Raw genomic sequence first — 26,834 nt, 5'->3', positions numbered from 1 at the left:
TAATTGACAAGCTATTTGTAACGATGTAAATACTTAAAAATTAAAACAATACAGAAAACATAAAAAAAAACTGTTTTGCAACAAAAACATAAAACAAAATACATAGGTAATAAATAACATTAACCGAAAGTAAGAAACTTCACATGGATAATTGAATTTAAAAGATTCTAAACAAAAATTGAAGAGAGTAGAAAAGATGTACTTACATAGGTCTATTTATGTATATATAAATAAAAGTGATGGAATAAACAACATTTATATTGACTAGTTTTAAGATAAAATATATCTCCCAGGATATTTTTTTCCGAGACAGTGAAGTCCCGGAAAAAATGTTTCCTATTGTTGTTAAAATAAAAGGGTAAATACATTTCGGCAAGTTTTTTTGAGAAAATGTAAATTGATTAATTGAATAAATTCAGGAATTTTGTATAGTATTTTATGTAATATTATTAAATCTGTGAATATTATTTATTACTTCTGAAAATTTCAATACAGACATTTTATCCAGGAGGTAATTGTAATTAATATTTTGTACTGGATATGCAATGTATAGTTTATATACCTGAGGAAATTATGTTGAATCTTTTCTTCTAAATGAATATTAAATAAAGGAAGAGAGTTTTACTCTAGTTGGCATCTGAAAAGGGTTTTATATAAACTAAACAAACTAACCATCACGCCGTTTTCCCGCAGGGGTAGACAGAGAGGATAGACCGTCAAACATATCGGTATTTGCACACAGTTCTTGCCTCATTCACATTCATATATCATTTCATACATACTCTTCTATTATTCTGACCATTGACATGGTCCGACTCAAGTATCTGATTCACTTGATTGTACCATGTCTTCCTCGGATGTCCCCGACTTCTGCTACCATTCACATTTGCTTCATTATTATACTTACACTCCAATCTTCGCTCATTCGCTCTACATGCCTAAACCATCTAATCGTCCCTTTCTTAATCTCACTCATTGCGCGTACATACGTAGCCTTGCACTCTTTGCGGATCTCCATATTTCTCACACGATCATACATGATTTTACAACACATACCCCTCAGGGATCTTTATGGGTTAGGTTTTATATAGTATGTTAAATGTGCCTAAATTAATAAAGTCTTTTGCAGCTCTCAAAACAAGGCCAAGAGTGTTAAGGGCCTTGTTGATAATATGATTGATGTGATATACAAAGGTTAGTTTGCGATCGAATATAATACCTAGGTCAATAATTTCACTAACGCATTTTTTTCATTTAATTTATATTTAAAAATATAGGATCATATATTTTGTGCTACAATGATAGTTTATTGATGGAGCACCATGAAAAAAATGTCTCAATTTATTTTGTAATGTAATGCAATCATCAATGTGATTAATCTTTTTATAAGGTTTCGTGTCATCGGTAAACAGTAGCACGTCTATGTCAGCAAATACATCAAAAATATCGTTTATGAATATTTTAAACTAAATGGGCCCTAGATGGGACCCTTGTGGCATCTATTGTTAGAAGCATCCAAGCTGACAGTTTCTATTCAAATTTATATATCGATTCATACGTACTATTTTGTTATATCGACGCAAATGATACAATACAATCAGGGTGGATTCAATTATGAATTTTTTTTTTTGGAAAAACCTACATACATAAATTTTTTTACGATGCCATTCATATTATTTCCTGTAAAAACGTCCCCAGTTAAGATTTTCCCTACCAAAATATCCCTGGGAAAAACATTCCATGCCAAAATGTTTCTGATTAATAGTCCGCGCAGTGGAAAAAACTCAAATAGATTACACAATCACAATAAAAAAACGACCATTTAGGTGTGGCCACAAAACGTTTCGTTATTTTTTTTTTCAAAAAATGGACGAAATATTAATATTTATCTTGTGTAATCGAAGATGATAATGGTAGGTTGGGTTAGGTTAGGTTAGCTTCGTTGTGACTTGTTGAGTCTGCTGACAGACCGTGCCATTATAATGACATTTTACCTGTTTCTGATTGGTAACATTTTGACCGGGAACATTTTAACTGGGAACATTTTCAACTGGAAAATTTTGACAGGGAACATTGTTACCAGGAACATTGTTAACTAGTACCATTTTTTAAAAATTAATGCAAAAATAAAAACAATTTCTGTATTTTACAAGATATTTATTACGATAATAATAGTTCTATAAAGCAATTTTTATTATTACTTACATGGTCTCCATTATTGTGGTACATAATTAAAAATAAGCCGTAGTTTGCAAATAAAAAAATCAACTCTATTCGAAACAAACCCTATTTATTTAAAAACAAAACTTAACAATACTTTAAAAAACAGATTCTTCCTATGTAAATAAACAATACTAAAATATAAATTAAGTGTTCAAATTGGACGGAATAATGAACGCAAATGTAAACTGAAACAAAAACATTGTATGTTCATTGCGTAAAGAAATTTTATTTCTTTGTGTAAATACAATATAAATTCTATAAGCTCTTATACAAAGTGTACCATGGGTAATAGCAAAACTTCCTATGTGATCTAGGAGGTTTTGGTGATAGCCGGTTGACAAGAGGCCTGTGTTTAGCAAGCCAGTGAGTGATTTAATGGCTACTGCATAGCTAAACAAGTGTGACTATAGACGACCGTTTTCATTCGTACTAGTTGAAGCATTTAGTAGATGAATTGAAGCTATCATCGCTTCAAAAGATGCCCATTGTTCGAACCCTTTCCACATATTTTCTTAAAAAACGGTGGCAAGTATGATGTTTGCGGAGTCGGTTACTACTTGCCATTAAAACGCACTCTACTAAACACGGGCCTCGTGTAAGTAGGCTTTAAAGTGCAGTAAGTCCGAGAATTGATTACATGTGATAGTATTGGAAAATCATTTTTAAGAGTGTACATTTGAAGGAATTTGTGCATAACGATAGAGGTTCAAACTGGTTCGAACTGGTGTGGAACACCTGTCTTCAGTTCCTTCTTACCCCGCAGAATCCACAAAAAAAAATCTATTTATTCTGATTTGTAAAAGCTCGTGAGATAAATATCTACCTTTGTTCAAATTCTAACATTTAAAGAGCTAGCGGTTTTTCCGTAAAAAAATGTTTAGTTGAGCAATTTGTTTAAACGTTAAAACTATCAATGTTTGTATCCGATTTCCATTGGATCCCGATAAAGATCAGATATATATGTGCAAAATTGCCACTATTCACTCCTGACATACATGCACATATACATATCGGGTTAGTACCATCGTTCGAAGAAATGTATACACAATTCCTCCTTACACCACAGTTTTAAAGTTAAATAAAAAAGGAAGTATTTTACTTATGAAGTTATTTATCTGTTCTACGTTTGGGTACTATCGTGTAGAAACACCTCCCGAAGTTACTGCACTTTATTCCAGGACAAGTCGATCAAATTATTTTATTATAAATATGGTGTTTTCTCTATCTCGTCCAAAAGTAATATTTTGGAAACTAAATATACAAAATATCTGCTTTTTTCAATGGGATGTATATATAAGAAGATAAAATGATTTATTAAAAAATACTACCATGTCTCCCAAATGAGGTATAAAAATAGGAAACATTACAGAAATATTCATAAAATTCAAAATATTATTGGTGACCCCAAATTACCGGCCAGTTTAATGTTGTGATCATTGAAGATAAAAACCGATAGAATAATGTTGTGGTCATGTCCGCGTAAACGAAGTAAGATCAATTATTCCTTAATTTTGCTGAAAAATGGTTTTAAACATTAAAAAATGTCAAAATTTTTCTTGAACAAATGGCCAATTTCATTGATCGGGGCTTAAATATAGAAATATATCTAGGAGTTGAAAAGGTGACTTCAATTTTCTTTAAAATCGCGATCTCACTTGTTGGGATTATCTATGCAATGATTGTGATGGATTCAAATGTATATATAAAAAAATATATCATTTATTATTTTCTCAGTTTTAACCCTTCAGGCTTTGAACTATTTTTACCTACAAGTCCCAACGATAAGGTTATTCGGGAATTTTGTTGAAATTCTCCCGAGGTATATGAAATGTGCTACATATTTCTTACTTTTGAAGTTGTGTTAAAAATAAATACCAATTTAGAAACTAAATAAAATTATCTTTGTAATATTTTTATTTTAGATAAACATTGACATTTCAAAAATTTTCATATTAAAATGTGCATGATTTTGTAAGAATTTAAAATTTAGAAAACATATTCCTTTCGTGTAGGGAATTAGTAGGAAAACTATCACTTCACTTTTTATGTCGTTTGTAAAATAAAAAATATAAATAATTTTTTCAATTTACAACGAAAAAATCCCGCCAATTTGTAATCATACACTTTGACCTTTTTTCGGTCTTATCCATGTAAAGATGTATGAATATTTTAGACAAACTGAGACAAAAATCAAAATATGACAGTATGTAGGTAGGCATTTAAAAAAAATATCCAGCACTATAAAAAAAATACTTTTGTCGGTCAAAAATTACAAGCATTTTCATAAACTCAATATAGCTTTTATATTAATGTTGTATACAAGATCGTAAATCAAATTAATAGTGATAGTAATAAAAATATGATAGGTACATTATATATAACATTTTCTGGCACAGACCATATTTTAAATTAAATTTAGAACTCTGTGAGTTAAATATAAATCTATCACTAATTAAAAACACTGTATTACAAATCGTCATACAAACTTTGCCAAATTTGGTATTTGGTCAGATAAAAAAAATTATGTGGCCTTCATCCAAATGATTATTCTCTGTAAATGAAATATTTTTCACTGTGTTTGGAAACTTTTAGTGTAAACAGGAAACTAAAAACAATATAATTTTGAAGATATTAAGAAAATCTTTTCACAGATTTCAAAATCATCTAGATTCTCCTGTAATCAAACTTTATAGTATTCAGTTTAATTTTAGGCAAAACATTGAATTTATTTTTCCTGCTTTCCAAGTTTTCGAACGCAGTTTAGTACTATGCAGAAATTAATCATATATGTGTAATACATAACATTTTTGTACACATCGTATATAAGCTGGAATGTATGAGCTGTCATAAAGTTTAGCATAGATTTTCTAATACATACAAAATAATTAAAAAATGTTTTATTAAATTGCACAGTGTTTAATAATAGTTGTTAAGACATTTTCCTTATTTATATATTTAAAAAATCCCCGAACATAAAATTTCAAAATAACAGTTCATAAAAATTTCTAAAAATTTTAAACAATATTTTTAATGGTATTGATACACTCAGTGCCAATATTAAAATTTCTCAAAGTTTTAATGTTTATTAATAAATTACAGTTTCGAAATCTTTTCAAGATACTATTAGAAAAGTTTACATTTTAGGTACTTTTCGTGAAAAACGGTAAAAAAAGTTAGTTTAAAAATTTACAAAAACTTTTTGGACCTTTAATTAAGGCGTTTTTTGAATAGATATCACTGTATTTATTAAAATATGGAGTTTCAGCATAAACATGTGTCATTTGTACAAAACAGTAAAAAAAGATTGTACAAATTGTAATTATTGGAATTGTAATTTTTAGAAAATTTTCCAGCATTTTGGAAACAAAATTTTATCCTAACAAAATAACATACTTCCGATAAGTATTGTAATTAAATGTTTGTTATAAAATGTGTTATGAATTAACACTTTTATAAAACTGTAATGAAAATTCGGATAAATGTTTTTAACATAATATTTGTGATAGTCATCATTATTAGATTAATTAGATTCTAGTTAGTAATTTTAAATTACCAAAAATAGTTCTTAAAATCTATTTTTATAATATTTTGCATAAAACAGTCACGTAGATAGGTTTATGTACACTTTTAACCTGTCTGAAAATTTAAATCGTCGTAGGTAATTCTTGAGTTTTTATTAAATGTTAAAGCTTCAAGTAACTTTATGATATTACCAAAGATAAAACTTGAAAGTGAATTTAACCCTTATGGTGAGCGGTGCCAAATAATATACATCAATGATGGGTCGGATGTCGAATCTGACATAGTTAAAAAAAGGTTTTTTAGTGTACCATAAATCGTACACAAGTTTTTTCAAACTAAATGACTGAGTTAATGAGACTCTAATGGAATAAAAAAAATAGTTGTCTTAATTTAGGTATTGAATGTAAAGTGTTTTTTTTTAAATTTTAACAACTTCTTATGAAATTGAATCTAGAGTAACTAGACAATATTCGTTAAAAGATTTGACACAAATCAAACGAAATATCGTATATAGTATGTACTGCGAACTTTAATATTTATTTTAACCCCTGGGTCATATATGACCCATCAATTTTGGGATGGGTTAATTAAATTCATAAAAAAAACCTTTTTTTTTTTAGATTTCAACTGGACTCCTAAAACATTTTAATTTAAGCCATTCACCTACATTTTATAATTTAATAACTAAGTTAGTACTTATATTATAAATGTAAGAATATAATTTAACAGAGAAAATTTAAAATACTTTTATAAGCTCTAATAGCTTGGTTATAATTTTAAAATCTGTGCTAAAGACAAAATATCTACTAAAACAAACAAACGGTAAACAAATTTACCCGACGAATTGCCTCTAGGCAGTAATAAAGGTAAATAGATTAAATATATTTGTATTAATTTTCAATTATTCAATATTTCGAATGTGAAAAGGCAAGAGAAAATACTAACAAGGTTTATAAATTCATTTTTTTTTTAAATTTCGTAAATATAATAAAAAATAAAAATAAAATTGCTTTGCTTATTCGCGGTTTCGTCTTCAGAATAGGAATTTAGTATTTGAACTCATTTTTGAAATTCTGTGGTTTTGAAAATTTCTTGAAAATAATTGAATAAAAATAATAATGCAACGTGTTTTTAATTATTTCATTTTAAAAAATAATTAATTTAAAAATAACCTTCCTAAAAACGAATTAATTTGGATGGGAGAGAACATTTTCGGTACCTAATTTTAATTGAACTGAATTGATATTTCGATCATGTAATTTAAAAAAAACGTTTGTATCTGAATGACTCCTATTTTCAAAACACGGTTTTGAAATTTTTTTGAAGATTTTTAAAATATTTGTCAAAATTAAAACAACTGTAATATACAGACGTTTTTTGTTGTAATCAGAATAAAATAATACTTAAAATTTAAAAAATTAATAATATAAATAAATATCTTTTATGTAAAAAATATAAAAAATTAGTAATAATTTCAAATTTCTTATCTGTATACACCCTGTGGTGTCTAGGGGTAAAGTGCGTGATTCTACATGAAAGTACTAGTGAAAAAAGAAATTTAAAAAAAAACCGTTTTCATAATCCAAAGTTTTAAGGGAGTTTATAGGTAAAAAAAGTTGAATTTTTTGTATGGCAATATAAATATTATTCTATGGAAAAATATTTTGTATGGGAAAATAAAAATATGAATTAGAATCTTGTATCATGTAGAATCACCTTGTATATACTGTGGCTTGCTTCCTTATCTTGACCCTTCCCAATTGACCAATTGTTGTGGAAGGGTTAACAGTATTTAATTTTTATTCCCTTTTTCACATTTTTGTAAATATGCTGCAATTTTTTTCTGCCTTTTCAAAAACGACGTGTTTTACCGATTGCCATTTTGAGATCTATCTTAAATACTAATTTGCACAATTCTCATCTTGAACAATACCTTGGGCGTATCTCATTCATATAAAACTCTCTATTTTAATAATATCAGTCGATATGCATTAATTCTGTGAGATGATTATGAATAGGATTATTCTACTTTACTTAATATTATTTATAAAGTGAGATACGAAAGAAATATTTTTAGATTCATAATACATTTCAAGAATGATAGTAAAAATGTGTTACATTAAATTTTTACAATGCCATCAGATTTTCAAAAATTGTGCGTGTTTTTAATTGAGATTTTTCTTAATTAGTTGGCATTTTGCATTGTGCGTTTATAAGGAAAATTGCATCATAGTGGCAACATATATCGATTACAGATATAGAAAATGTGTGATGATGTTTTAGTTTTAAAAATAAGTTATTGAAAATATAATATTATTCGATTATATTAACTTGTGGTGAGTTTGGACATTCAGAATAATAAAAATTTTCTAAGACATCAAAACTCACCACAAATTTCAGATTTGCATAAAATGTAGTATTTCACTTCAAATATCAGTCGATTAAAATAATTTATTTTAAAAATTTAGACTGTCCATGCAATTGGTAGCCAGATATTAACACTTTTAACTCACCTTCTTGGTATAAAACTATTTAAAATTGTACGTGGATAACAATTCGTTTTGTAATTGAACTTATTTGTTAAATAATTATTATACACTATTTTGTAATTTTTTTTGTTTAGCTGCAACAGGTGGCTGATATTCCCAATAAATCTGAATGGTTTATCAACATGATAAAACAAAATAAGACCAAATCAATATATTGGTCGTGAAGGAAAAAATCAGGATAACAGTCTGTAGTTTCTGAAAGAGTTCGGCTTTCTAACAGTCACTGAGATTTCCACAAATCAAGATATATTTTGGATAGATCGTCCAACAAACCCAAGATTTAAACCTGGATAAACTTTTGGACACTAGCGAAGTGGAAGCAGAGAAAGTCCAAAACATTTGTGTTTTCAGCTCTTCGTGCAGCGCAGCGCCATGGTGTACGAAGAAACCTGGTTCCTCGGGGCTAGTGGTGCATGGGTTATGATCTTCAGAGATGAGGTAACGACTAAGAAGCTGCCATTAGTATCAAACCTCAGTACTGTGCGTTTGTATTCTTACTTTCTTCTGGCTTCCATTCCTGGACAGCGTGGGAGAGTGTCCGGAGTAACCTAAAAACAGATAGATGGTCATTAGATACCTATCATAAAACATTATCAATAGTATATTATTAGTTTCCTCTGTGAATCCATCTGAGGCCATATCACATAAGATATCATCGTCATGGAGTATAAGGAGCATAGCTGAAACTTTTACTACTGAGGTTTTTCACAGATGGATGGGTGGAAGAAGTTTTCAAACAATAAACATAGATGGAGGTCTACCAGTAAATGATTAGATTCTTCTGTGAATCCATCTGAGGCCATATCACATAGGATATCATCATCATGGAGTATAAAGAGCATAGCTGAAACTTTTACAACTAAGGCTTTTCACAGATGGATGGGTGGAAGAAGTTTTCAAACAAGAAACTTAGATGGAGGTCTAACAGTAAATGATTAGATTCTTCTGTGAATCCATCTGAGGTCATATCACATAGGATATCATCATCATGGAGTATAAGGAGAATAGCTGAAACTTTTACTACTGAGGTTTTTCACAGATGAATGGGTGGAAGAAGTTTTCAAACAAGAAACATAGATTGAGACACATTTATAACGTAGCGAAGCGATAAAATAATATTAAATTGAATACACTGGTATCCCTGAATTTAGAATCAATAGGAAATTATCATAAATGTCACATTGAAAATTATATTTTAAAATATTTTTTACTGTCTATGGAACTTGGTATCATCAGTTATAGATGATTATTTAGAGTTTTTATTTTGATATATTTAAGTGATATGAAATATTAATATTAACTTTTAATTTTCAATATTCGAACTAATTTTGGGAACCAAACGATAAAGTAGATACCAAAATTATTTTAATTCATAACTAGCTGTATCCCGCCACGCATTTTGTGGCTCAGTTTATCTGCGCAGATAGGGATAAAATAGCGCGTTTGCTTTAACGTCTTACAGATGGCGTAGTTGAAAAAAAATCATATTTATGACATCTATATAATATAGGTATATAAAAACACAAGCGTATTCGAATGCAACTTTGTGTTAAAATTTTAAAACAAACGGTGTAGAACTTTCATAAATTTAAGATTTTGAACAAACGAACATTTTTATTTATATAGATTGATAGATAGATACTTGTTATTTCATTATTTTATACTTATATATTTTTAACACTTTATACATGTTGTGACGTGGGTATGAAAATATAAATGTTTAAAAATTTCATTTGAAATGTGTATAAGTATATTTTGTTAAAAATTTTGACACATCTAAATCTGAAAAACTGATGATTTTTATTTTTAACGCTTACTAGCGGTGTTCATTGGAAGATCTTCCTTCTAATTGTTTTTTTGATAGGCAATCGAATCAGAAGAATTATTTTTTAAATTCTTCATTTTCACAAATCGTAAAATCCTGCTCTAGTACTTTATAAAACTCAAAACGTTTGTGTATTACTTACCGCGATAATCTGTTCCATTGAAAAAGGCAGCAAAAATGTTTCAAAAAGAAGTAATTAGTTATATTATTTATCGTTTATTCTATAACCTTAGCATTTCCGTAGTTGTTGGCACAAAACATATTAGCAAAAGAGCAGAAATCTGTGTAATTAATTTGTGCATGAGAATCCTCTATTTTTTATGTGAATACCGCCCAACGTTCCCAACCGTCTGGAGCAGTGGGACTATGGCATCCACGATTGGGGTATGTTGTGAGGCTGAAAGAAGTGGGGCAGGAAAGTATATGGGGAGGAGAAAGGTGAGGAAATATCTGACTATGCATAAATGGTCACCAAACACGGCTAAAGCCATTTCAAGCTACGTATGAATGGTGGTCTTACGCCAAGGCGATACTCAGAGGATCTTCCATACTGGAACGTTCCGCAAATATACCTCATACTATTTTAAAGGATTAAATTGTCAAATTACACAAATAAATCGAATCATTTTTTTTTCTAAAGAAATACAAACATTTCCGGTTTACGAATAACCTGACAATATTTGAAAATCTCCTACTACCACCACAGTAAGCGGGAAATATTACTAGTGTTGTGATGGAATACTTAGCCAGCCGAGGAATTGACACACTACGCCTGGGTCGGACCCAAACGCGATGTCAACTCAACCACCGACCGGTCAATTACCTGGATTGTGGATGCCTAACCCCGGTGGCTGTCCCTCTTCCCTTGGAGGTCTTGTCTTCTTGAGGGATGACCGCAGCGGTGACCTGGCCACAGCCACCGATGATCCGTCAGCGCTTAGGGACGTGACTGTGGTAGCAGTGGTATTCATGGACACCACACTGCCGTGGCCGTTGTACACGTACGGCTTGCCGGAGGAATCCGTCATCGAGACTCCTGGAAGCAGAACAAATAAGTTTTACCTTCAATAAATTATTCGATTAAAAAACTTCAAATGGTGCAGTAAAAGTAAGCAATTGAAGCTTTTTTAAAGAGGAGATGGTTGACGTAGTTCCCGTGAGCACTTAGGCCCATTGTGCTATCTCCCATTTTACCTTATTTCTTTAACAGTAAACCGGTCCATTTTATAAAGTTTACCAGACTTGTCATTGAATATGTGGCTCTGGTCTGTCTGGCCTCTGTCCTCTGGTTCTACAAGGTGTCTTTCCAGGTATCTGAGATCTTGGTATCCACCAAAGGTGAATTCAAGTCTCTAAATTCTCTTCACATTTTCTGCATCTACTGGTGTTTTCCACTTCGAGCAACTGCATATGTCTCCTGAGATGGCAGTATCCCGTTAGTAGTCCTACCAGTTCCCTCGGTGAATTTCTATCAATATTGAGTAGTTGAACCTTAGTAGTTTCCTTCTTGAAGGAAATTATTTCCTCAGGACCTTTATCATATTTGGGGATGCTGTGTATGCTTTTTTATAGAAAAGGAAGGAAAGGATGGTCTGGGAAAGAAAAAGTTATAAAAGATAGGTAGGAATCTGGCGGTCAGGTTCCCAGGAGTGACGGACGTTTGAACATACCCCTCCCACTGTTTTGCAAGGCAATGGGTCGAGAGAGTCAAATTGGAGAGTTCAGAGGGTCTTTATCAACCGGCTTCTCCCGATGCGGCCCACCACGCAATAGGTGGGCAGATGCATCCGCCGCCAAGACCTAGGAAAACTTCACTCCGAGAACCCGGGCATTTGATTGACATCAAGTCACCAAATGTAGCGAATCACTTGGAATGACCTATGGCAGAGATGTTGGTTATCCATTAAATGGTTCCCGGGGAGGCGGTACCAAAACCCACCTCCTCGCCGACCTATGAATGTGTGTAGGTTTTCAAACTTACGATTCGTTCCAGTTCTGTATGATATGACTTTTTCTGGTGCAGGTATGAAAATTTAACATAATTATTTCTCCATTCAGTTTCACAATTTAGTACTGTCATACATCAATAAAATCAGAAATATATTTTGGCATGTGATGAATTTTGAGCTGAGGCCATGATGACATAATCATTCGTCCGGAAAGCTTCTATCTCTAATCTCCAAATAATTAGTTGTCATTACTCATTACGAGTCATTACTATCTGTTAGACAAAATATTTGGTTAATCCTTACCGCTCCTAATGCCGTCCCTGAAGCCAGGATTATTGATTGTGGTTCCATCGGGCCCCACGGCTGGAGGGGGTGCAGTAGGATCTCCACCCTCCCTGCGCGAGTACAGAGTGTCGTAAATGGACATCACGAACAGTACTGCGTTCAGGGCTATCGCTAGGATCTGGAAATAAAACGATAAAAATCAATGAACAGATTTTAGTATGTGCTGGAATCTTAAGCTTAGGCGGCTGAATTGATTGGGGACACGCGTCTATACAGTAGAATCAAAAAAATTAAAGATAATTAATTATACAACAGTTAAAGCATTTGGCCTTAGACGAAAGTCACTGGGAGGAAACATAAAAAGGCGGCTAAAGAAGATGCATTTATTAGATGCGATCAAAATTCTTCAAGGGTTGTAGGGCCGATAATACACTATTTTATGCATTTAAAGTTTCCAGTCTATAAAGAAGAGAATCTTTGTACTGATGGAAATAAGACTCCCAACTCGTTTGTTTTTTTCATAGTGATAACCAAGTTATTGATATTGTCTTTTGGTGTATTTTACCATGTTGTGCTTCCTGCTCGGTAAGCCAACGCTCCAAGATTGACAGCCATGTCCATCTTCAGGGTGGTTTAATGATAACTAGGGTTCAATTTTATTCCATCTCAATCCAAGTGAAGGTTTTAAATTATGCTGTCGGAAAATTATCACCATCGTCTTCATATTATTGTACTGGGACCATTTTGTAAACCGCTAGTTTTGTCAATGCATAAAAGTTTGACCTACATCTAAGTAAAGTTTTTCTATTACTACAAAAGTTTTTTCCTTCATATTGCATTCGATTCGGATTAAAATCTATTTTTTTCAATATATAAACCCAATGTTGGCATACATCAAATGAGCTGACGAAATTTATTCAATCATAGAAATATCAGTCTCCCTATTAATTAACCTTTACCATTGTGCATCTAGCAAATTCATTCATTAGCAATTTCATAATTCTTGGTTAAGTATTTCGAATATTTGGTGATCATCTATTTATGTACCAGGTCTTGGTCTAACAAAAATTAGTTAACTGGTAAAATGAGACTTACTTGTAAGTAGAAGGCTTCTCCCCTTTCTATGATAAATCCTTGTGTGTCCTTGTCGTCTATTTGGATGGCAAATAGACCGGCAGCCACTATTGAGAGCAAACCTGAAAATGCAAAACATTTTAATTTGCAGGTTTATTGGTTGAGGTATTTCAAAAATTTGAAAATCATAAGACATCTTGTAATATCAATCAGCATCACTATTTTTACCATCTTTTTATTACTGTATCTACGATTCCTGGGTATTTTCGAGTGTCTTGGCTTATTGCTGGCCCAGTCTTCAACATATCCTCGTTTAGTTTCAGTAATTCTTATTCTCAGGTTTAGGTTTTAAAATAATAAGAGCAATTTAGCAGTCATGCCACATTTCCAGAAAAGTCCTATATAAGATTTTTTGAGATAGAGACAATTATCATAGTCCTCAGACTATCTCATCTTCCCATTCTGCTCTAATCCCCTTTCATACTGTCAGTCCACCTTCCAACTTCCTCAGTATGTTTATAGATCACATCTATTTCATATGCGGTCAGTGCTTGGGTTTCACCCGAGCGTCGCGTGTTCGATTCCTCGGCTGGCTAAGTCCTCCATCACAACACAAGCAACATTTTCGGTTTTCTGTGGTAGTAGTAGGAGATTTTAAAACATTTTTGGGTTATTCGTAACCTGGGAATGTTTGTCTTTCTTTAAAAAAAAAAAAAAAATCAAAATTTACACGAAAACAAAGCTACTCTTAATTGCCTAAATATGATCAACCTGTGAATAGTGAGAGAGACATCTTTGTCATGCCCAGTAGAGAGATTTGCAAGACCACCTGCTCGTCGGCTCTCCTCTGGGTTACTTCCACTAGGGACCCCTTAGTCATGTCTTTTGAAGTACTATTTGGCGTGCTTTTCACTTCCCATACGAGATATCCTTACTGGTTGCGCCAATACACAGTATATATCAATTTATACACACATCTTATGCACAAATATATACATACCTGCGACCACTGTACTGAGATAGTATTTTTGTCCTTTGGTCCTACCTTCCTATCCATTCCTGCACATTTATGTGCACTTTGCATTCAGTGTGTTACAATATCTCGAGAAGTCTGTTTCAATATCACGCATAACTCACTATAAAAACCGCATCCGTGCGAGATCCTACCACGCTTTATTATATCTTTTATTCGCGCCAATATCGTGCGACAGTTACGTGTTCAGTGCCACCACCGTGATCTGTGAGAAGAACAAACAGGAAGAACAAGTGCCCCTTTTCCTAATGGTGAGTCTTTCCTTCCATGCAACATATTGTCTCATGTGGTAATTACACTAAATTCAAGGTCCTTCGAGAAACATTTTTTCACTCATAAAACCACTTAATAACACCTTACACACCACTTACAGTAATTAAATTCGAACGCTTCGCTAACAGTATTATTATATCATTAACACACCTTGTACATCAATAGCAATTAAAGCAAAGACAACTGACCTGCCAGTAGAGAGAGAGCCATCTTCGTCATGACTAGCGGCGAGTATCGCATGACCACCTTTTCCTTGGAGGCCAACATGGCCAACTGCAGGACTGACAGAGTGCAGAACAAACCCAGGGTGATCACACCCACTATTCCTACTATCCCTGTTATTTGAACGGCCACTGAAACAGAATTGCAAAGAGCTATTAGCACCGTTATTAAAGTTTTCTACTTTACAAGTGTTGCATCGCTATATATAGATAAAATGTTTCCAGCCATAAATTGAAAACTTTACATGAGACGATTATTATTTATTTATTTTTAAAAAGTTTTTGTTGCTGCAAAAAAGAACATCAGAAATGTTATCGACAAAAATTTAATTTATATGTTTTACTTTACCCTTAAATGCATACTGTTGCAAAACGGCAACATACCGTTCAAACCACCTTTAACTCTTTGGTGTATACTTAATGCATGCCGTTTTAGAATTATCAAGTTCACGGTAATATATTTTATCGAGTGGCGTCACCTTTTTTTTCTTTCGCGAATGTCAAATGTCACTTTTTCTTTAACAAAGTGAAGATTCTCGAAAATTGGTTGGAGGTTAGAATTACAGTTTTGTTTTGCTGTTATTATTTTGATTTTCTTAGGTAAGTAGATACAATAATACAATACTTATATGTAATAACTCGTATTTTTCCGGTACACTTATAGGTATGGAGAATTTTTTTTAGGTTTTTTATTTTTTTTCATACGTAAATTGTTCATATTATTTTTTATTAAATACATGGTGTTGTAAATCTGCAACAATTTTTTTTAATCAAATATCATTAAAAAATTACAAAAAAAAAAATCTTTATATTTCCTTGCATATGCATGTAAATATCTACGAAATGTTTTTTTTTCCAGAAAAATAAATGAATCATGCATTTAAGGGTTAAGTCAAGCACATCTCTTAACACCGTGTATATGTGTACGGAAACTCATAGTGCTAGCGGGAAACAGGTATCTACGTCACACCGAGAACACTAAAAGTTATATTTTTCCATTCTTAAATCGATACTTATATCTATATTTTTTTAAGCAAATAAAGGGTTTAAAAACTTTTGAAAACGTTTAAAAAAATTGAAATTGAGGTTTTTCTTTAACAAATTACATAATTCCTTATTTGAAAAAAAAAAAAAAACATAAAACATATGGTTTTTAAATAAGTAGGTAGCTACCTACTTACAAATCTCATGATTTCACAGGAAAATTGTTTTTGACTATTTTAATAAGATTAATTTGGAAACATACTTTTTTGGACGCGAGGTCAACTGTTCACAGAATGAATAGTAATTAATCTATCAATAATGAGGCAACACGTTTGTTTAAAATTTTAAATTGTTGAGGAAGAATAAAATTGTTCGATAAAATACTGTTAAACAGCGAACTGGGTAGGCCAGCTAAAGAAAAGCAGTGGCGGTTTTCTCGAATGTTCGTTTGTGCAGTGGAAAGATGACATTATGAGACAAACTTGGATATTAGCACATTATAAATAGCGCGCAATTAAAATTCTGCTTTTAAAATCGACAAGACCGAAAAAAAATGTCAAATAGCAACCCGACATACCGATGATGTGCGTTATAGAATCAGCATAAAATACTTTTTACAAAAAAAAACAACTATGGAACTGAATTTTGGACTACATAGATGCAAGAAAAATGTCGTTTTTCGTTATAGTAAATTTTTGTACATTTTTTTCTTGTTCCTGAATTATTCCAACCGTTTTCTTTTAATGGCATTTGTAAATCTACTAGTAAAGCAGATTTTGCACGTAAAAATAATAATGGGAGTTGGTGTGAAAAAAGGCTTACAATGAATAAAAACAGAGAGATATCCGTAAAATTTGATGTAATAGGTATATAAATATAATATCTTCAATTGATATTCTAATCCCTCGGAGTAAAAGATAACGAACCGCCACTGAGGAAGATAGAATTTCTGAATTATTGTACTTACCATTTGGCCTGAATCGGCCAACTTCCGAGCCGCATTTTTCTCTGTTGTATAGCAGTTTCTTGCATATCCTGAACGGTCCAAAATATCCCTTGTCGTGGTTCAAATTATCAGCTAGAAACAAATAAAACAATCAAAATTAATAAAGCTACTTATTTGTAAATGGAAATTAGAACTAGACGATTAAAATGGAACATAATTTGAATATTTACGAAGATTCCAACAATTATAAGAAAATTAAAAAAGAATTCTCCAGAATAATTGTAGGTACGTAGGAAAATAACACATAATTTACGAAGATAATGTTAGTCAGAGGTTGTCAAACTTTTTTGTTCTCTTTTTAATTTTATTTTTTTATGCCGCACTAGATCATTATTTTATTTACCGCACAAGAGTCCTAACTGCTCCCAACCGTCTGAAGCCAGTAAGACTATGGCATTCTCAATTGTGGTATGTTGTGAGGCTGAAGGGTATTGGGGAGGGGAAGAAGATGGGGAGAAGAAGGTTGGGGAGTATCTGGTTATTCATATCTGGTCACCAAGCACGGCTGAAGCCATTTCAAGCAATGTTTCAATTTTAAATATGAGTATCTCCCACTTTGGAACATGCCGCAAGTATACTATATATTATTTAAAATTAATAAATTGTGAAATAATACAAATTAATCAGATAGATTTTACTTGCGGACGCCGGGATTTGAACTTGAACCCTCGGCCTTTAGCTTACTAGTTGAGTGACTTACCACTCGACCACGCAGGCTGTCAGAACGTGGTTTTTAAACATCTAATGGTTGCTTACATTATCCACCCTCTAGCTGAAGTCCGTCGTTGCCCGGTTTTTCACAGAGTTTTCGAAATCAGATGTAATTTTTAGCATAGAAGCGATTGCACATATTTTTAATTCGTCATATTGTTGACTAATTATGTATTATGACTGTTGATATTATTTGTATACGATCGGCAATTTTAAAACTGGTTACAGATTTTTTTCTTTCTCCTTTCTCTCTCTTCTTATGAATTATATACTTTTAAAAAATAAGATTCTCCCGAAATACATGTTTTAGAATGTAAATTTTAATTTCGCAATACATGGCTACCCCACAAGAAACTGTGGAGATTTTAGACTTCCAAAAACAAATTTGTCGGGAACCCAAAATAATCTCTATTTTAAAGGATTTAAGATTTTTAATGAATACCGGCAGATATTAAAGAAGCTAAAAGCCAAGCTGCTTTTCGTGGGTTATGCCTAAATACTATAAAGAATATGTTTTAGATATATAGAAAAGTGTCCTAAATGCCTTAGAAATATGTTGTTAAAAGGTTTATACTAGATATAAAAATGTAATTTTATTTATAAATAAATAAAAACATAAAAAAGTGCAACATTATATTTACTATGTATTATGTTCGTTTTTCATTGTTTTTTGTTGTTATCTTGGAGAAGCAGTAGACTTAAAATTAGTTTGAAATAACATTTTAAAATTTTAAATTAAAAATAAAAATAGTTTACAGAATAGACATCTCTGGTCAGTTTTGTATAGATTTTGTTCTGCAGGTAAGTAATAATGAATTACAGTCATCTTTGTATTAATCAGCTGGATTCATCCGAATTACATTATTTGATAAAAGAGGGCACCACTATTCCTGTTTGGTGGATTTAAGACTAAAGGATTAAAATATTTTTGTCACAATAATGTGGCATTACTTTTGGAATTACAATGTGCTAATTCAATATTATTCTAAATTCTACTCTCTTGAGAGCTGGTCGTGACAGATTATAATTTCATGGTGCGAATGCAAATATTATTGTGCCGATTACCGTCCGCTGCCGAATTTGAAGATTAAGGAATCGCAGCTAAACTCAATGCGAGTGATATTTTCGGTGAGTCTTCTGTTTTTATGTATTTGGTTGCTGGATTATAATTTGTTACTTTTCCTGCAGAGTGAATTTAATAATCAACCCATTTTTTCACAGGGAATTAATTATTCCGTGATTGTCTGTGTGACTTACAAGTCAGATCATCACCATATCTAAACATTAAAAAAACTCTTGTTGTAACTGTATCATTCAATAAAACATGTAAAATATATATATCAAGAAAAAGCCCATTAGGGTGTGTATAATATGAACGGAGAAAAAAGTGATGAGCTGCTTAATTTCCATCACGAGCCATGGAGCTTTGGTTACACTGTCAATGAATCAGACAATACGCCAAGTTATTTTAGTTACGTCTTGTCGCCCATCTAAGTTGCCTAATGTAAATTTATTTACAAGTGTCGCACACTTTGAGAATCGCTGCTGTCATATAATTAAGAATTATAATGACTAATGACTTAAGTAAGCTAAACAATGATTGTCAAAGCGACATTTAAAAAAAAGAAATAACAATTTATCAATTGTAACATTGAAGAGATAATTGGATACTGTCTAAAAATCATGTTTTATCAACTTATCAGATTTTGATATTAAGCCTAAAAAAATGTATATCATACCGTTAGTATGTATTATTTTTTCAAGTGTTCATTTCTGTTCACCTCGGTATTACTTTTCTCTCGCGACAGTTGGCAGAGTTCCATCCTTGTTATAATATATTATTTCTTTCCACATGATAAAAGAAATAGTGTGGATTTATTTACGTAAAATAATTATTATGCAATATCTATTCCGCTTGCTAAATGCGCGCAGACCTCTCAAGCGGAAAATTAAACCAAAACGTGTGGATTTAAAAAAAGACCTTGACGAAAAGTCAAAATAGACGCCTTTGAACTCTGGAACCTTCATCGTGAGCAGAGAATTTCGTTAGAATAAAGTCTCGACAAGAATGTAAAGCAACGTACAATTAGTATCCACTCCGTGATGAGCTGTTTTCATACATGCTTTAAAATGATAAGAAAAAAGTGGTTTTCTTCTATGGATCAAATCTTTACTCAAGTCACAAAAAAAAAAAAATTTTACAATAATATATATATTTTTATTAATAGGTGTATTTAAAAATATACATGTGTAATTTGTTTTTACTGAGAATTGTACCTTCCTACCCAGGGACCGACTAAAATATGTGAAGTACACTATCACTTAAGTCAAAATCCTGATAGGATGATACCGTGATGTATGCATTATATTAACTGCAATATTTTGTTGCAAACTAATCCAATTTCAGAAAAATGCATGTGTGCGTGAGTGCCACTAAAGGAGGATGAAATTCATGGTCATCAACAAACAGTCTATCAGCCAAGTTTCAGCTCAATCGTACGTCGAGAATAAGGTTAATTTACACTTCCAAGTTTACACTTCATTCATGCATTCATCCAAGAAAACAAATCGAAATTCAAATGTATATATTTAAAAAAAAACTATAATTGACAATTACAAAAATTATAATCCTGAAACTGATCTTGAAATCAGTAATTGGTTAAAATAAAACAGAGACAAACCAAAATATGATAATAGGTCTCATGGAGTCCGTGGTCGACGGGTAAAGCTCTCGACTTGCATGCCGGAGGTCGCGGGTTCAAATCACAATTGGCTCATTTATAATAATAAATATTATATTTGCGGCACGTTTCAGAGTGGAATTTACTTTCAGTATCACCTTGGTGCAAGACAACCATTCAGAATTGAAACGTAGCTTGAAATGGCTTTTGTTTGATCTGAATAGCCAGGTACTTCCCCGCCTTCCTCTTACCCATCTCCTTCCCCTCCCTGCTACAGGGTTTTCCAATAAGAGGTGTTATTTTGATATTCAATCGTAAAAGATCAATGGTTTCGTAGCTTGTGTGGCACGTAGCGCCGTCTTGTTGAAAGTAAACATTGTCTAGATCAATACTATCCAATTCCGGCCAGAAAAAATCATTAATCATCTCTCGATAGCGCAATCCATTCACCGTAACTGTTGCTCCATCCTAATTTTCGAAAAAGTAAGGTCCAATGACTCCGCCGGACTATAAACCCCAAAAACAGTCACACGTTGAGGATAGAGAGGCTTTTCAACAATTTTCAATCTAGGTTTTCCGAGCCCCAGATGCGACAATTTTACTTGTTGACGAAGCCACCGAGGTGGAAATGGGCATCATCACTCAAGATGATTTGCATTTGATTCACTCAAGTGAATTTTAATAATTTCAATGCGTTGTTGAAGAGTGTATCGTTCCATTTTTATTAATTACGTAGTTTTTACTAGTCAAATGTTAAAAAATGACAGCTTCAAAAGTAACATCTGCCGAAATAGCGGGCTATTCAAAATAACACCTCTTATTGGAAAACCCTGTACATTTGGCTTCACAATTCGAGATGCCATAGTGTCACTGGATAGTTCAGACTGTTGGGAGCAATTTGGACTATTGTAAAGTTTCACAAAAAACAATTTAAATTAAATCAGGTTCTATGAAGTTGGATTAGGTAAGGTTAGGTTTCGCTGTGTTAGGTTTTTTTTTTACTTCAATGTCCTGTTTTGTCATGCAACTCTATACCCAACAACTAAAAAGACACCCTCCAGTATTAATAAAGCCAGATTTTAATAAAGTGTCTCTGCCTCCTCAAACAGATTACTTTTCACGTGATTATTGGATTTCCCGAGAATTAATTCTCTTTCTCTCTCTCACTGATATCACCGACGGAACTTAATTGATTTTGTATTCGAGTCGGGGATTTTATGGGACCATTGGACGTTTATTACCCCATCGAAATAACTAAAGACAAAAGATTAAAGACGTATTAATACAATGGAAACGCTGAGATAATAATGAAGAATGAGTTACTTCGTAGTTAATTGGGAAAACGACGAGGAAAATGTTTATCCCTCTAAAAATGTTAATGTTTTTATGTCGTGTCGCGTTTCCTCCTAACGTTTCAGGGCAAATATTGTGGGGAAGAAAGAGAGTGTATAATTTGATTTTTTTAAACATTTTTCTATTTATATCAATACATCTGCAATACACCCCAATTTACCGGTGCATTCATAGAAATTAGAAGACCAACATTTCATCTACATTTTTACTCGAAATAATATCGAAATAATATCAATAATATCAAGAATCACAGTAAGTCGGGTACGTTCCTTAACACGCTGTATATTTTTATGTCTCGCATTCTCTATTTAATTTAATTGTGATTTTCATATTTTTTCACAACAAAATGTAATCAATATTTATGTAATAAATCAATCTGAATATATATATATATATATATATATATATATATATCTATATATATATATATATATATATATATATATATATATATATATATAATATATTATAATCAATATATTATAATCGTCATTAAGTAATAAATCAATCTGAATTGTGTATTATAATCGTCATTATGTGTTAAATCAATCTGAATTATGTATTATAATCGTCAGTATGTAATAAATCAATCTGAATCATATTATAATCGTCATTATGTGAATAAATCAATCAATCTGAATTTTAATAAAATTAATCACTTTATGTAATAAATCAATCTGTCTGAACTCTGAATATTATTAATCACGTTATGTAGTAAATCATTCTATCTGAATTTTTTATTTAACTAATCACGTTATGTAATAAATCAATATATCTCAATTTATATTAAATTATTTAGGTTATGCAATAGATCAATATGAAATATGTATAATATTTTTACTATAATCATCATAATTTTATGAATCGTCATGTATCTTTTATCTATTTAGGAGATTTTTCGATGTGGATGAGTGTTTCAGGCGAATAATTATTGCTTATGAAATAATAATTAATCACGTTATTTCGTAAATCAATCTAATTTTTTTATATAATTAATCACGTTTTTTCATAAATCAATCGGAATATCAATCTTAATGTATTATAATTTTATTGTAATCAATCACGTTATGCAAAAAATCTATCTGAATTATGTAATTTTTCACGGGTATGCGCTGGTTTCATATAATATTAACACTACAGGCAAAATTTTGTATATATCTCAAAACCAAATTTAGTATTGAAAATTAGATATGAAATAATAGAAACGCTTCTTTCGAATTAAATTTTTCACTTTGTAATTTTCTTGAACAGTAATTGAATGCATTAAAAACTTCTAAAACGTAGTTCTATACACTGCAAACTGCAGTGCATATAAAGAGAGTAATAATTTCAGTAGGGGTTAAAGGAAAGTTACTGCATACCAATTTTTTTGTACAAAAATTGGTATAATATTAGTAACCCAGAATCTGTGAGACATGGGGTTCCACAAGGAACAGTTATCGGTCCGTTATTGATCCTATTTTATATCAATGACTTATGTAATATTAGTATCCCGGGAAAACTATTCACGTATGCTGATGATACTGCAATCACAATCCATGGATAATCTTGGAAAGAAGTCTCTGAAAATGCAAATAAGTGCACATCCATTGTCAAAGAATGGCTCAACCAAAACCTTCTAACTCTAAACTGTGAAAATCCATTTATATTCCATTCTATAATAACAAAAAGGCGGCCCCTTAAAAAAATAAAGTTCTTTCTTTTTTACTTAATATAAATTTTATATATTTATATGTATGTAACAAAAAATTATTAATAAATAAATTTTAATTTTAAATTTTTTTTGCCTTTCTGAATTCCTTACCGCAATGCCTTATTATTCTTCCAAACATTTGAATCACTGAGTATAAAAATTGTTTTCTTTATCACATTTCTTTAAGCATTATATTAATGTAACGTAAAAATAATAGGAACTGTGTATTTTCTTTGTTAATTATGTACAATTCGTTACCAAGGCATGTTACCAAGGCACACTGCCAACTGTCATATGATAATCACATCGTAAATCTACCTTTTCAATGAAATCACGCGAAAATTTAAATGTAAAATTACTCATACAAAACATTTAAGTGATGTAACGCTTTTTTTCAAAGAATTTGTTTATATACGTATATTTTTTCTTATTAAAAACAAGCAATGCAAGATCAGCCAAAATAAGTAGATTCCATAAATTAAGGATGAAGATTGTCCTGAATCTCAAGTGACCTACCAGGTAAGTGTGGTACTCTATAAGTACTGTGATACAGTAGGTACTGTAATACAGTATCTTCCTGTATAAAATGTAAATAAATAATAATTATACATTCTAACATCACGTTCATCAAACAAATGCATTGTACACGTGGCTTTGTATTGGTAATTGACGAACCGGTGGATGAAATCTGTCATAAATTGATAATAGGTTGACTAGTCTAGTATGTAATAAGATAGATAATTGTAGAAATGTATCATATATTTGTACAGCGCCGTTGAAGTGATTTTGCAAAATAACGGCGCTATAAAAACATCAAAATATTATTAATATCATGGTAGCCAACCTCCTGTAGGACAGGGGCGAAGGAATGTCCCTTTATAAAAAGATCATTTTGAATTTTGATTTTGTTTTCGTGAATGTAATGGTATCTTGGAAATGGAAATTAGCCCACTTTCCTACTTCCGATCGAGCTGAAAATCGGCAGATAGACTCGTCGTAGATGACAATGCATTCTATCAAGCATTGGTGGCAATCACGCATACACACGCGGACAAGTACGCATTTTCCTGAAAGATGATATTACCGCAGTTAACACACTAAATAAATGTCGGTCCTACCGTTTTGGGATTTGGCTCAGTTGTTAGCACGATTGATTTCAGTCCCTGGGGAGGAAGGTTCAATCCTCATTCAAACCAAATTCTTTATAAAAATAGAAGTATAGTGGTAAGTTTTTTTAAAGGATGATTAAATATTATCCCTAACGCTAAGTCTTTTAAAATAAAAGCGGTTAAATTGATAACCTTTAAAAACTCGGGGTACCTACTTAGCAGTGGCGGCTCGTGAATTTTGGGTTACTAGAGTGCTATTATTACAAAAATGGCGTTATTTGATGTTGTTGTAGCTGAAAACGTTTATTTAATTTTTTTTTCGAAAAATTAATTTTTAGTATGAAGATTTTCAGGAAATTCACGGCTAAACTGAAATTTACAGAAAAACCTTTCCTGAAAGTCATTTTCAGCTACAACAACATCAGAAATGCCATTTTTAATAATATTAGCACTCTAGTACATCCAGAAATCACGAGCCGCCACTGGTACTTAGTAGTTGGTAGTGGTCCAAGATGTAACACATAAAATACATTTCTGGGCGGTTTTTTTTTGTTCCTGACGATGGATTTAAAGTTTTGCCCGAAAGTTATAATAATTTTGTTATATTCGTGAACAACTGCCGTTACTAACCCATTTTATTTAGATGCGATGTGATTTAAGTAGTCATACGAGTATTTTAGATTTGATTACAAAAAAAATTAAGAGTCATAGCACACAATTATAAAAATGTCTTTTTTTAATGCATATTTTACCAGACTACCAATTTTTCAGACAGACAATATTTGAATTTCTCCTACTGCCATCATAATAAACAAAAAACGACAATTCCGCAAGAATAGAGATTAAGAATATCTTAAAATTATTGGTAATCCGGTTAAAACGGAATTTCAGCCAATTAACGAATAAATAGGTTTCCTGATAATCCATTCGTCATTAACAACTTTTAGTAAAATGCGAATATATTATCTCGATTTAGGAACACGTGTTCAAATAAATCCGAATATTTTCACATTTACTCATTATATATTATCAAGGCAAATGCAAGTGCATGAACACGTATTCCGATTTATTAGAAATTTACTAAAAGTTTATGGCCTGCAATCCCGTTTTTAATCGCATTACCAATAATTCTTAATAAATTAGCAATGCTCATTTTTCTCCGTGTAGTTAGCTTTTGGATTTAGCCCCTAACGCCTGAGGTAGAACCCGACGCTTTGGATCGCTCAACCAACTAAATAATCGGTAATAAACATATGATGGAATGAGAGTAATAGGTGGAGCGTGAATGCATCTTTGCATTCAGTGCGCCATGAATAGCGGACGACATTAAATGCTTTAAGTGCATTAGCACTAAATGGCAGCGATAATTACTGTAGAACTATATAGCACTATAATAGCACTGTAGCACCATATCACCATACCACCTAGCACCTAGTATCTGTAGTGCACATTGCAGCGTTGTGCAATGTGCAACGTGCGTGCAAACTTCAAGGTAAAACCCCGCGATTCATTGCAACTATATTGCAGCATTACGGTTAATAAATAACTAAACGTAACGTAAAAAATATAAATAAATTAGTAGATTCTTAAACTTTTAATTTAATTAAAATAACTTTTTAAGGATATACCCATTAATGTAACGTATCATGGAAGAAGATAATACTAAAAGAAATATAAAACCGAATAAGACCCAAAAAGGTAACAGTCTCAACTGGGAATCAAACCCAGGATCTCTGTCTCACCGGGAAAACACCTCTAACTTATTTTTTTATTTATACAGGGTGTATCGGCAAGTACCCGACAAACTTTAACCAGCTATTCCTCAGCACATTTGGAGTAAAAAATGTTATGAGCGCTTAGCTGTCCGGTAACATTTTTTTTCGATTAAAAACAAAAAATAAATAAAAAATCCACACTCCGTCACTGTCATTTGCATTGTTTCTCGTGTACAACAGCTGTTATTAGCAAGTGTGTCAAAAAGTGTCCTCGCTCTTTCGTACACACTTAATAGTAATAGTGAAAAATGAGACGAATGGTGCCGTGCCATTTCGTTGTGATTGTAAAAGAGCGCCAACGTAGGTACGTACATACATTATTCAACGAAACTCGAACAAAATATTGCCAGATGGGTTTTCAAACTATGACAAAGGATAAAACATTGGTGACATGTGGTGAAAATATGAATGATAATTTTTTTATTAAAAAAAAATGTTACCGGACAGCAAAGTGCCATAACATCTTTTACTCCAAATATGCTAAGGAATAGCTGGTTAAAGTTTGTCGGGTACGTGCCGATACACCCTGTATATTCCTTCGAAACACATGCAGGACATGCTTTAATTA

General features: G+C 31.8%; 1 protein-coding gene across 1 annotated transcript in view; it reads right to left on the bottom strand.

Moving 5' to 3' along the window:
- Positions 1 to 2,160: 2,160 nt before the first annotated feature.
- Positions 2,161 to 26,834, bottom strand: part of LOC149413648 (uncharacterized) — a 98,562-nt gene continuing 73,888 nt past the window's right edge. The window contains exons 3-8 of the mRNA XM_089644510.1: positions 16,906 to 17,016; positions 14,922 to 15,086; positions 13,449 to 13,549; positions 12,372 to 12,531; positions 10,943 to 11,155; positions 2,161 to 8,842 (exon numbers count right to left, since the gene is read on the bottom strand). Coding sequence (XP_089500636.1) covers positions 8,760 to 8,842; positions 10,943 to 11,155; positions 12,372 to 12,531; positions 13,449 to 13,549; positions 14,922 to 15,086; positions 16,906 to 17,016 — 833 coding nt within the window. The 3' untranslated portion in view covers positions 2,161 to 8,759. The remainder of the gene's footprint in view (positions 8,843 to 10,942; positions 11,156 to 12,371; positions 12,532 to 13,448; positions 13,550 to 14,921; positions 15,087 to 16,905; positions 17,017 to 26,834) is intronic.

This window comes from Hesperophylax consimilis, chromosome 21 (genome assembly GCF_061612785.1).
Source record: "Hesperophylax consimilis isolate HC1 chromosome 21, BYU_Hcon_1.0, whole genome shotgun sequence".
NCBI lineage: Eukaryota > Metazoa > Arthropoda > Insecta > Trichoptera > Limnephilidae > Hesperophylax > Hesperophylax consimilis.
This window is presented reverse-complemented; position numbering and strand designations above follow the sequence as displayed.